The 12,551-nt window shown below is 39.0% G+C and overlaps 1 protein-coding gene across 8 annotated transcripts in view; it reads left to right on the top strand.

Moving 5' to 3' along the window:
• The window catches only part of arhgef28a (Rho guanine nucleotide exchange factor (GEF) 28a), a 283,580-nt gene that overhangs the window by 123,671 nt on the left and 147,358 nt on the right, over positions 1 to 12,551 (top strand). Inside the window, exon 1 of one of the 8 annotated variants that reach the window (XM_052019929.1) lies at positions 1,912 to 1,996. The exons of the other annotated variants lie outside the window; for them this stretch is intronic. Coding sequence (XP_051875889.1) covers positions 1,912 to 1,996 — 85 coding nt within the window. Of the gene's footprint in view, positions 1 to 1,911; positions 1,997 to 12,551 lie in introns of those variants that run through there. 8 annotated transcript variants of the gene reach the window in all.

The following is a 12,551-nucleotide window of genomic DNA, read 5'->3' as shown; positions in this document are numbered from 1 at the left end:
TGGGGGCAAGAATGGGTTGGAGCCTTGCCTTCTGTCAAAGTTATCAAAGCTTTGTAATTACTTTAAATGAAATTTATGAAGTAACAAAAATCAAAATCTGACTGTTTTAACCTTTCTAATAATTTATTAGTGTTAAATTTGGCTTTTCCTTCCTAATCTCAAAGTCAGCAATCCCCAATGAAATAAGTAGGGTTTCCAATCAAATAGGATTGAAGAGATAGATTCCCAGGCGTAATACTGGGGAATCCTGGCACAATCAGGGTCTGACGCTGGAGTTCATGTGCCGGCTCTTCTGCCCCTCCAGTGGGCCACACAAGTCTGGCCTGTACTTACCTGCAACTGGTCGAACATTGGTCGTTCCCTGGAGAACTGCTGGCCAAAGTCAACTCAATTTGGCCCTTTGTCATCATATATGTAGCATAAAGGGTCTTTTGTCTTCAACTTTCCGTATAATGTTTAAATATTTTTGCACTTGTGTAATGTTCAAGATAGTCTAATAGTGTACTGAAGTTTGCAAGTTAAATGAACTGAAATATATTGGGATGTTCTGTGTGTGTAATAGAAAATTTGCTAACTAATGAATAATTTCAGCTTGTTACAGAATGCTGCAGTGGGTTGAAAAATAATTGAACCGAAGTGAGGAATGTTAACAAGCTCAAATGTCAAAGTTTTGAAAAGCTGACATTTAAGCCAATCTACACATTCACTCTCTATTTTTACTCTGCTTCTTACAAGTGCACACACAACATGAGGCACGTGTTTCTTTCCTTTTCTAAAAAAAATAAACTGTCAAGTTCAACAAATGTCGAACAAATTATTCTGTGATTACTAATGTGTGACCATGATTAGACACAAAAAACTGGAAAAATATGTTGGGGGAGGGTAACAAGTGCAAGCTGAATACTAATTGCCTGCAAGTTGTTCAGGAGACCGCAAGAATGGAGGATTTGTTGTAAATTGGTCACTAGCTCTATTGTGCACAGCAGTGAGGTTAGACTGGTGCTGTAAAGGTGCCAGGCTTGTAAAATCCTGCAGCTCTCACTCATTTCATGTGAAATGGAATAGATATTATAAAACTAACAGTCTTTAATAAGCTTGTCATTGTTTTTTAAATCTTGCTCTCAAAAATTTGAACCAAATGCTATGATATATTGTGGAGACAAATGTACAGATCTTCAGATTGCTGGTTTATTGAGTAGTCGGGTTCAGTGTAAAGATGTTAGTTGTTTTTCTCAGCTGCTGGCTCTGTATGTTGGCCAATGTTTGTAAGTGTCTCTGCACTGTGAGTAGTTTGACAAAGGGCTCGAGCAGTCCAGCAAAGGATTGCCTGTCTGTAATGAGAAGTTGAGATTATTTGTTTAACCTATGCCTTGAACTTCCAATCAACAGATCGCAGAAACAGTTACGTAAATACGTGATTTACGTGATTCCTTGCAAGTAAATACTTAAGTTGAGTTTTGTTTACATTTTTTCTGGGAAAGGAAAATTATTAAGATATTATTTTGTGGCAGGAAAGGGAATTATTTCTGCTTTTATTTAGTTTCTGATTTCCTTGCATGGCATATCTCCACTGGAGTTGTATTTGCATAGAAATGAAAAGGTGAGTTAATGATTTATGGGTTTATGCTGACCTTCCAAATACACATGGATAGTGGGTGCAGCTCCACTCACATTTCTTAGTTTTGCATTTAGTTCTGCCTTGTTATTTATAACCCATCTACATGCCTGATTGCCCAAAAAGACCAAAAAAGTCACTGCTACACCCTCCCCTGGGTTACTGGGCAATTTGATCCCAGCCTCCTTCATTCTTTTATTTTGCATCACAGCTAGACTTGAGTCACTTGTGTGCACAACAAAATCCTGCTTAAGTATGTCCGTTCATTCTCGTGTTTTTTTAATTTAAGCCATTAAATGGATTCAGACTCAGATTCCCCATTCAATTACTCTTGGCCATCTTTTCCTAAGATGAGGATTCGGCGCAGGTCATCCAAACAAGGTAGAAATTAAATCCAATTACCTTTTCTTTAAATAATATTAAGCTTTAAGCTGTATTTTTTTGTTTCTCCTTGAGACGATGAAAGAGGAAGCCAGGAGGAAATAGGCTTTCTGTCAAATGCTGTAAATTACACCGTCTGTTTTTCACTTGTGTCTCATGCATTGCTGATCAATAAGGTAGTTACAGAAATAAGAATCTTATTTTACAGGATAATTTTCAAGAATATAAGCTCTGACAAGTATTATGATTAATTAAGAGAGACCTTAATGACTACCGTTGTTTTCTCTAATCATATGTGAATTCCAGTTGCATACTCCAGTGGTTAAAGAAAGACTTGCATTTATGTAGTACTTTTCATGATCTCAAGATTTCCCAAAGTGCTTTCCAGCCAGTAAAGTAATTTCTGAAGTGCAGTGTCTGATTTAATGACAGCAAGCTCTCACAAAAAGCCTTGTGATGCTGACCAGAGAGTCTGTTTTAGTTTTGTATATTTAGATCTAAATATTGGCCAGAAGATCAGGATTAATCTGATTAGTCCTGATGAAGGGTCTTGAACCAAAATGTCGACCGTTTATTTCCCTCCATAGATGCTACCTGACCTGCTGAGTTCCTCCAGCATTTTGTGTGTGTTGCTCCAGATTCCAGAATCTGCAGAATCTCTTGTGTCTCATTATTAATCTCCTGCTCTTTTACAAAATAGTCTTTTATGTCTACCTGAAAGGGCAGAGGAGCTTCTGTTTAACATAGAATGAAAACTCCTCTAACAATGCAGCACTCTCTCAGCACTGTATTCAGGTTCAACTATTATGCACAAGTTTCTAGAGTGGGATTTGAACCTATTCTGATTTTGGGGCAAAAGTGCTGCCAAATGAGCCACGGACTTAAAGTATGCTTTTGTATTTTTTTGCTAATTCATATATTTAGGCAATTGGCCAAGTTTTGGTTTTTGGACAGAGTAGACTAAGTGCCACAAACCTGGCATCCAAATTTGCTGGGACACTAATAAAAGTCAAAATTGTGCAAATTGTGGAAAAAGTGAAACAAAAGCAGAAAATGCAGTCCATACCTCTGGAGCATAACCTTGTCCCGTGTGCCTACAGATGTTTGCTGATCTGTGTGTATCCAGCATTTACTAGTTTACTTATGGATTAATATTATGTCTTACATGGAATCAAGCTTTTATAGAAACATTTGGCTTATGTAACCTAATCTTTTATTACTTGGAATATATTTAAATATATTTTATATGGAAACTGTAATTGGTGGGGGGGGGGGGGGGTAAGCTTCACTGAAGAATCACATCCAACTATAGTCTCAGGGAGTGTTAATTACTTTGGAATGTGGAAGAGTGCAAAGGGTTCTTGTGATGTAACTTAGCTGTAGGTAAAGGGATGTAAATGCTTTCAGTAAGTGTTAATGTCTACTTACCAGCTTTACAATTCAACAGTGGCTTACTGTATCATCTTTTTTTAAAAAAAAACAACCTGGAAGAATTCTCAGCAAAGGATCAGTGATGTGATAGAAGGAGTGTGTTTAAGCTGCATACTTCTGTTATTGTTTGAAAATGTTCCAGGAAAAACCTTGCAGTGTTACATTTTTAGTGTCAAATAAGAGTATTTTATCTCCTTTGCTAGTCCATTCCTTTCTTATTTTGAGGGCAATGTAGAATTGCATGAAATTTTATTACACAGAAACATAGAGTCATTAGCCCAACAGGTCCATACTGCTTAATGTTAACACAGCGGTGGTGGAATTGCCACCATTTTTCCTGATTTGCTCTGTATTTCTGAGAGCTTTCTACTTGATGATTGAGACACCTGTCTGGATCAGTAGGGGTGCCTGCAATGCTGAATGAAAATAGGGGTGAGATTGTTGGGTTTTAATTGCCTCCTACAGTAATGTATATGAATTATTTTCACCAGAACCTGTGTCATGGCACTCCATTGCACTCCACTGCACAAGCTGCACACTGTTTCAACAGCATCTCTTGTGTAAGTTATTTATTGCAAAAAGAGAAAAACACTGTGCACTGTGCTTTTCCTGGAACTTTTGGTGGTGGGGAAAGTGGAGCATTGACTGTTATAAAACATCAGTCACCTTTTATCTGAAAAGTTTTCGCACCTTTTTCCAAAAAAGGCACAGTGAGCAATTTTATATTCGACTGCAAATTGTCATTACATTGTTAATGTTGCACAAAGCCTTGTGTTGCACCTAATAAAGGGGGGAGCTATTTATCATTGCTGAAACTTCAACTGAAAGATTGTTAACACCGAAGAATGGAAAAGAATACAGTACTATTTTATGTGCATATTTGTTTAATAGTCCTGAGTCTTTTATATTCTGTCCTGCATGATTGCATTCAAGTAGCTTAGGATGACTTGATTAGAATATGACCCCACAGGGTTTCATGCTGGAAAATGCCTCATGTCAGTTAATGGACTGTGATCTCGCTATTATATTACCTGCCAGTGTTCTAAAACTAATTTCAATTGGAGATTTGTGATTGACTGGCTGTTTATATTGGTCTTATGTTAAATCTAGCAAGAGCTTATTTCCGCTCTGGGACTAGATATGATTCTGTTTAGTTCAACATGTGCATGTAGTTGCAAACTGCAAGCAGTGCATTCATGAATCATTAGATAAAATAAGATAAATTAGATAAGTTCTGTATAAACTCTTGCCATTTGGGAGGGTGTGGTTATTGAGTAGGTGGATGGGAATAAGGTGCAGGATGCAAAGCTGGATCCATCAGTAACATACAAATAGATTGCTATGATCCAATTAACCCAGAGAATGAGAAAGAAGTTTCACATCTGACTGATAGTTTTTATGACACTGGGCATTCCAAACTGCTTTGCAGTCAGAGGAACAGTTCAGAGGTGTTTTTGATGCTATGCTGAATATGTAGAATGTTATAAATTGAAAGGGTGGATTATTCTAGCGAAGCAGATGCAATGTAAATTTCCCTCTCCCTTATAGATAAGAGGGCAACATCACAAATTGTTCACAATGTCAATAATTATGAGAAAGAATTTAACATCACTCTTTACCTCTCTTCAGTGAATGAGATTGAGGATTTAAAGTAAGTTATAACATAGATGCTTATTGCAGACAGCTGCCTGCCATTCACCATTTTCATTGAATTCATTTACAAAAGCACTGTTTAAAAATCTAAGTGTGCAAGTCATTTCAGGTATCTACATATATAACTGTAGCCTCCCATTGTTGTTTGCAGACAAAATAGCACATAATGATCTGCCCTTTATCACATTCTGTTACTGTACACTTCAGAAGATCAGAATTTTTGCAGTTCAGGTAAACGATAGCTGTAAATACCAGCAATGTGTCAATCAACTCAAAGATGAACAATTCTTATCATTTGATGGGCTGATTAGTAGATAGTATTAAATTATCCAATTTAGTGGACTGATCAGTAAGTTTGCAGATAACACAAATGTTGGTGGAGCTGTGGATAGTGCGGAAGGTTGTCAAAGAATTCAGCAGGATATAGATCAGTTGGAAATGTGGGCAGAGAAATGGCAGATGGAGCTTAATCCAGACAAGTATGAGGTGTTGTACTTTGGGAGGTCAAATGCAGGAGGAAAGTATCCAGTAAATGGCTGGACCTTTAGGAGCACTGATGTACAGAGGGATCTTGGGGTACAAATCCATAGCTCCCTGAAGGTGGAAACACAAATAGATAGGGTGGCAAAGTCTGCATATGTACCTTCATTGGTTGGTGTGCTGAGTATAAAAGTTGGAAAGTCATGTTGCAGGTGTATGAAATTTTGCTTAGACCACATTTGGTAGTTCTGGCTGCTGAATTACAGGAAGGATGTGGAGACTTTGGAAAGGGTGCAGAAGAGGTTCACCAAGATAGTGCCTGGATTGGAGAGTATTAGCTATAAGGCAAGGTTGGACAAACTTCAATTGTTTTCTCTGGAGTGCTGGAAGCTGAGGTGTGAGATGATAGAAGTATATAAAATTATGAGAGGCATTGATAGCATAGATAGTCAGAGTTCTTTCCCCAGGGTGGAAATGTTAAATACTAGAGGGCATTAGTATTGGGGAAAGTTTAAAGGAAACTCACAAGGCAAGTTTTTTTTACATAGAGTGGTGGCTGCCTGGAACACACTGCCAGGGGAAGTGATTGAAGCAGCTACAATAGCAACGTTCAAGGGGCATTTAGACATGAATATGCAGGGAATAGAGGGATAGGGACCTTATGCAGACAGATGGGATTATTTTGGATTGGCATCATGGTTGGCAAGGACATTGTGGGCCTATGGGCCTGTTCCTGTGCTATACTGTTCTATGTTCTAAAGGCTATAAAAGGTGAGCATTGTACTAGCAATCATAGCACTATTCTCCTTGAAAATATTGTTTTCTCATTAGGTATCTTTGGCCAGTAAGTTTAAAAAAAAGTACGGAAAAATGATATCCCTCCTCATCATCAATTATATTCTACTCTATTGTGATATGTTGTATGCGTGCTGATGCTACAGTTTGACAGGTCAAGAGGTATTGACTAATTAGATTCATAGGGTCTCTTTATTATGCACCTGGCCTTTTCTATGTGAGCATTACTATTGTTGTGGCCATTTGCGAACCAGGTTGTTTGAGTTGACCGCCTATGTTAGAGGGTGATTAGTCTAGCAGTTATCAGGGCCAGTCATAGCATGGGCATCCTTGTAGTCCCTCACTTGGACAGTGATGACCTCTAGCAGGTGCCAATGCTTGTATCAGGTCTGTTGCCTACACTTCTCTCTCTGACAAAATAGGGTTTTGATTATGACAAAGGTGTGTACTTAACATTTAAACAGGAGGAAGACACCATTGGACTTGGCTTTCCCTACTCCCTTATTGACTGCTTATATCTTTTAAGAGGCTTGTGGCTATCTGAATTTTGGCAGTGCAGTCATCCAGGCAGATATGTTTGACTGTTGTTGGGATTTGAGCCAGGGATTGCTCAAAGTTGGAGTAGAATTCCTGATAACTACCAACCAACAGGAGATGCAGTGTCCACAGTGACTGATTTGTTCTGAAGTTGACTGTAATTAGCACCTGTGACCTAGAGACTATGTCTTCTCTGCTAAGAAACACTGAGACTGCTTTGATGAGAATGTCCAGATGATTCATGAGTTAATTAACCACAAATATAAGGGGAAGAAAAAAGCAGATCTACACACATCTGAAGGCACAAGTCCAACCAAAAAATAAGTGACCTGGAGAACAAATGATGATGGAAAAAGAGCCAGAGGACCAGCAACTCACTGATAACTATGTTATATGGTTTTTACAGTGCTGACAATAATATCAATGGCACAAACATCCAAAGATCCAGCCTGATGGCTTTCAATATAAATGTAGACAGGAGCACCAACCTCACTAGATGGTCATTTTCAACCTCTATCAAATAAGAAGAGTTATGGAGAATCCTTCTCAGATTTGCTGCCCTCTGAAATTAATTACCATTCTATAACTGCCCAATGAAAACATCCAAGCCTTGAACCTCACTGATGGGATTGTTCCAAATCCAATCCCAGTTCAGATTGAAGCTAAGTAAGATTCCGACATTGGACCAACATCTTCCCAGCTGCAATACTGCACTCCACCAATAAACTTCTTGCTGAGGTGGGGTTAATTCACAGAACAAAAAGAAACTGGTCATCCTTCGTCATCTTCACTTGATAACCAAATTCACCCCAAGCTCAGTTGTTGATTCACAGTATATAGATGATGATTGTATACGTGCACACTGGGAGGCAGAGTTCCAATTCGTTGTTGATCCCTTAATTGATATGTACAAGAGGATGGGTTGTACACTAAACATCTGTAAGACAAAAAGGTCCTCTTGGAATTTGCCCCCATGGCACAACATTGCCCCGATAGCCCCCTCCCCCAACAATCAAAGTCCACGTCAAGAACCTGAAAAAAGTTATATAATTAAATAGAATCATCATGGATTTCTATGGCTTTACCCTGACCTACGTGTTACCCACCAGCCATGTGGAATATTAAGATGGTTCCACACAAAAGAGACAGTTTAGCCCATAGGCTCTTTCAAAGAGCTGCACAATTAGTTCCACTAACCCTTTTTGTTTCTGGTCTTGACTTATTCTGCTGCAGGGAGAACAACTCTGCCACCACCTCCCAATCAGTTTCTTTTAATGTAATTGTAGAATTCATTCTGTCATCCCTGCTGAAGATTCAAATCAGAATCAGGTTTATTATCACTGACATATGTCGTGAAATTTGTTGTTTTGCGGCAGCAGTACAGTGCAAGACATAAAAATTACTTTAAGTTTCAAAAATAAGTAAATAGTGCAAAATAGGATTAATGAGGTAATGTTCATGGGTTCATGGACCGTTCAGAAATTTGATGGTGGAGGGGAAGAAGCTGTTCCTGAAATGTTGAGTGTGGGTCTTCAGACTCCTGTACCACCTCCCTGATGGTGGTAATGTGAAGAGGGCATGTCCTGCGTGGTGAGGGTCCTTAATGATAGATGCCGCCTTCTTGAGGCACCGCCTCTTGAAGATGTCCTTGATGGTGGGGAGGGTTGTGCCTGTGATGGAGCTGGCTGAGTCTACAACCCTCTTCAGCCTCTCTCAATCCTGCGTATTGGAATTGGAGCCTCCATACCAGGTGGTGATGTAACCAGTCAGAATGCTCTCCACCGTACATCTGTAGACACTTGCAAGAGTCTTTGGTGACATATGAAATCTCCAAATGAAGTAGAGCCGCTGTTGTGCCTTCTTCGTGATTGCATCAATGTGTTGGGCCCAAGGTAGATCCTCTGAGATGTTGATGCCCAGGAACTTGAAGCAGCTCACCGTTTCCACCGCTGACCCCTCAATTAAGACTGCTGTGTGTTCTCCTGACTTCCCCTTCCCGAAGTTCGCAATCAATTCCTTGGTCTTGCTGATGTTGAGTGCAATGTTGTTATAACACCACTCAACCAGCCGATCTATCTCACTCCTGTATGCCTCCTCATCGCCATCTGACATTCTGCCAACAACAGTGGTGTCATCAGTGAATTTATAGATGGTATTTGAGCTGTGCCTAGCCACACAGTCATAAGTGTCGAGGGAATAGAGCAGTGGGCTAAGCATGTATCCTTGAGTCTCTTCTTCACCTCTTGCAAAGGCATGTTCAACCATTCCAAAGTGTAGTGTCCATAACTGGCCACAGTGTTTCAGCTGTGGTCCACCCAGTGTTTTATAAAGGTTCAGATTAACTTCCTTCCTTTCGTATTTATTCAGCTGTTTCTGTAAACTTCGGACAAGAATTTATTTTCAGGTGCATGCACTAAAAATACAACATGGTATTGTAAGTACCCTATACTCCAGAATCAGAATCAGGTTTATTATCACTGACTTAGATGTAGTGAAATTTGTTGTTTTGCGGTAGCAGTACAGTGCAAAGACATAAAATTACTGTAAGTTACAAAATAAGTAAATAGTGCAAAGAAAATGGAATAACATTCATGGGTCATGGACCATTCAGAAATCTGATGGCGGATGGGAAGAAGCTGTTCCTAAATCATTGAATCTGGGTCTTTGGGCTCCTGTACCTCTTCCCCAATGGTAGTGACAAGAAGAGGGCATGTCCCGGATGGTGTGGGTCCTTAGTGATGGATACCACCTTCTTTAAGCACTTAAGAATTTTGGATTCCTTAGCAAAGGATGAATATCACATTTTTACCAGCTGCCTTAACCCAACCTTTATAGACTTGCGTACATGTACCTTCAAATTGCTCTTTTCTTGCAAAACTATTAACATTGTCCCATTTAATTTATATTACTTCTCCTTATTCTTCTGATCTACAATTGCACTCAACAATAGCATGATTGTTTTGCTGATTACATGATGTTATCAAATAGCACTTCAGCTGCATAGTCATTTATACAATTAAATATTAGATCTTACAAGAAATACTGAAAACTTTTTGTTATACATGTGTAAGTTTGTAGGTGTGTTTGTAAGTTATAATGTGCAGGTTTGTAGTTCAATGAATGACTTTATTGAATTTGTTACATCATTCCTTCGAGAGTTATTTGGCCAAGTTTTGGTCACAACATGATGTCTATAAACTGTTTTAAAACTGGGAAACAAATTAGTAGCTTACTAAAAGTAAAAAAAGGAATATACAAGTAGATTTATATTCACAGTTAATTTATATTCACAGTCTGCTGTTTTAATCGACTGTGCATTATCAGTCATTTAAAAATTTAGTACATGCACAATAGCAACAAATTAACATTCTGTCAAAGAACGCTGTAAAGAAACCTACCCTCTCGAGTTATCCAATTCTTGGAATAAGATCACCTTTATTTTTAGGATGCTGATGTATTAAACATTTCATTCAAGTTTAATTTAAAGTTAAATGTTCATATCAACTAATTAATATTTTTCATTAGAATTGAATTCTTAAGAAACTCTGAAAGTATATTACAGAATTTTGAAAAAGTTTGCAATGGAGTAAGTGGCCACTTTGGTCATCTTCTTTCTAGAGGTTCTATATTTGTTCCTGTGGATTTGAGAGTAGCAGATTTGAACTATTATTACAAAAGAAGGGAGAGAGAATATAGGGAGAGAGAAATAATGGTTCAAATCTGCTACTCTGAAATCCAGAGGAACAAATACAGATCTCAGAGTTTCTTAAGAACTAACATGATCTGTTAGCCTGACAGCTGAAGTATGGAACCAGTAGTAGCTGGTATCAACAATAGATATAACAACAGAACACCTCAAAAAGAAAAACAGGAGTGAGCAGAGCCAGCATGTATTTAGGAAAGGGAATTCACGTTTGTCTAATGTCTTGAGGATTTGGCAAATAGATGAGGGGGAATCAGTAGATGTGATGTATTCAGATTATCAGAAGGCTTCTGAACAAGAAGTTGGTCAATGAGGTTAGATTGTATGCAACTTATTAGATCATATGCAACTGGGGTAATGTACCAGCATGGATCGAGAATTTGTTAACAGGGTGGAAATAAACAGGTCTTTCTCAGCTTGGCAGGCTGTGTCTGGTGGGGGTACCACAGGGATCAACACTTGGGCTCCAGGCATTCACAGTCTATATCAATGATTTGTCCAAGGGGACCAAATGTCATACTTCCAAGTTTGCTGATGATATGAAACTAAGCAGGAATGTGAGTAGTCAGCAGAATGTAAAGAGGCTTCAAGAGGATATAGGCAAGCTAAGTTAAAGGGTGAGATCAGGGCAGATGGAATATATCTGCCATGGCAGAGGTTGGCACAGTAGCACATCATTTACTGCTTCACAGCTCCAGAGACCTGGGTTTGACCCTGGCCTGGGGTGCTCTCTGTTTAGTTTGCACATTCTCCCTATGACCTTGTGGATTTCTCCTGGGTGCTCTGGTTTCCTCCCACATTCCAAATACATGTTGATTGGTAGTGTTACGGACTCAGTGAATGTCCCTTTAAGATAGAGAGTGTGTGTGTATTTGTGTGTGTGGCGTGCTTACGTCAATAGAAGATAAAGGACATAATGACGTGTAGAAGAAGAAGAAGAAGGAGAGAGAGAGAGAAGGGAGAGAGACACCAGCCTGCTAGTTTTCTCTATCGATGGATGAGAAACTATAACTGTGTCTGCCACTGAAATCCATGTATGGAAGTTGGAAGTAATCCGGTGGAGTTCACTTTGTTGCTGACCTGTAGAAGGAAACAGGTATTTGTGTGTGGATGACCACGATTCGGATGCTTTTCGGGGTGAGGAAGTCACTACCGAGTAAACACTGGAGTGTCGTTTGGGTTCCATCGTGGAACATTTGGATTTCGTATTTACTCTCTCTATGTTTCTCTACGTCTACGTCTTATCTTAAGACAACGGTGGTTGTTGAAGAAGGCCTTGCTCATGTTTCACCTTATGGCTTGCGGAACTGAACTTTAAAAACCATTCCGGAACTGGGAGTTTTGGACTTTGCCACACACACACACGAAGAGTTTAGTTTTGGGGTTAACGTTCAAGGTTTAACATTTTTGAATTCTAACATACTAACATTTTTACTTTTATTTTACGTATTATCATAAGTAGTGATTAATAAAATAGTTTTTAACACTGAATCATGCTCAGTGTGTTTCTTTTGTTGCTGGTTTGTGACAGTAGGTTAATTGACTGCTGTAAATTGTTCCCAGGGTAGGTAGGTGGCAGGAGAATTCCTGTTAGGGGTAGGGGGATGAAGTAAATGGGGATGTGAGTTGATGTGGAAATGAGAGGAGAAATGGGATCAGTGTAGATGGATGCTTAATGGTTGGTGTAGGCTTCATGGGCTGAAGGGTCTGGTTTTGTGTTGTATTACTCTATAATGTGGATAAATATGAGCTCATCCATTTGGTGCATAAAAGCATGTTTTTAAACGATAAGAATAAAAATGTTGATACTGAAAGGAATGGTGGTTTAGCCATATGAAGAGAGATTGACTAGATTAGGCCTGTATTCTTTAGAGTTACGAAGAGTGACGTGGTTTTAATGAAACTTACAAAATCCTTATGGAGCTTGATAATGTGGACAAGATGTTTTCCCTGACT

This window comes from Pristis pectinata, chromosome 7 (genome assembly GCF_009764475.1).
Source record: "Pristis pectinata isolate sPriPec2 chromosome 7, sPriPec2.1.pri, whole genome shotgun sequence".
Taxonomy (NCBI): domain Eukaryota; kingdom Metazoa; phylum Chordata; class Chondrichthyes; order Rhinopristiformes; family Pristidae; genus Pristis; species Pristis pectinata.
Note: the sequence above shows the minus strand (reverse complement) of the source record. Positions and strands in the feature narration are given on the sequence as shown.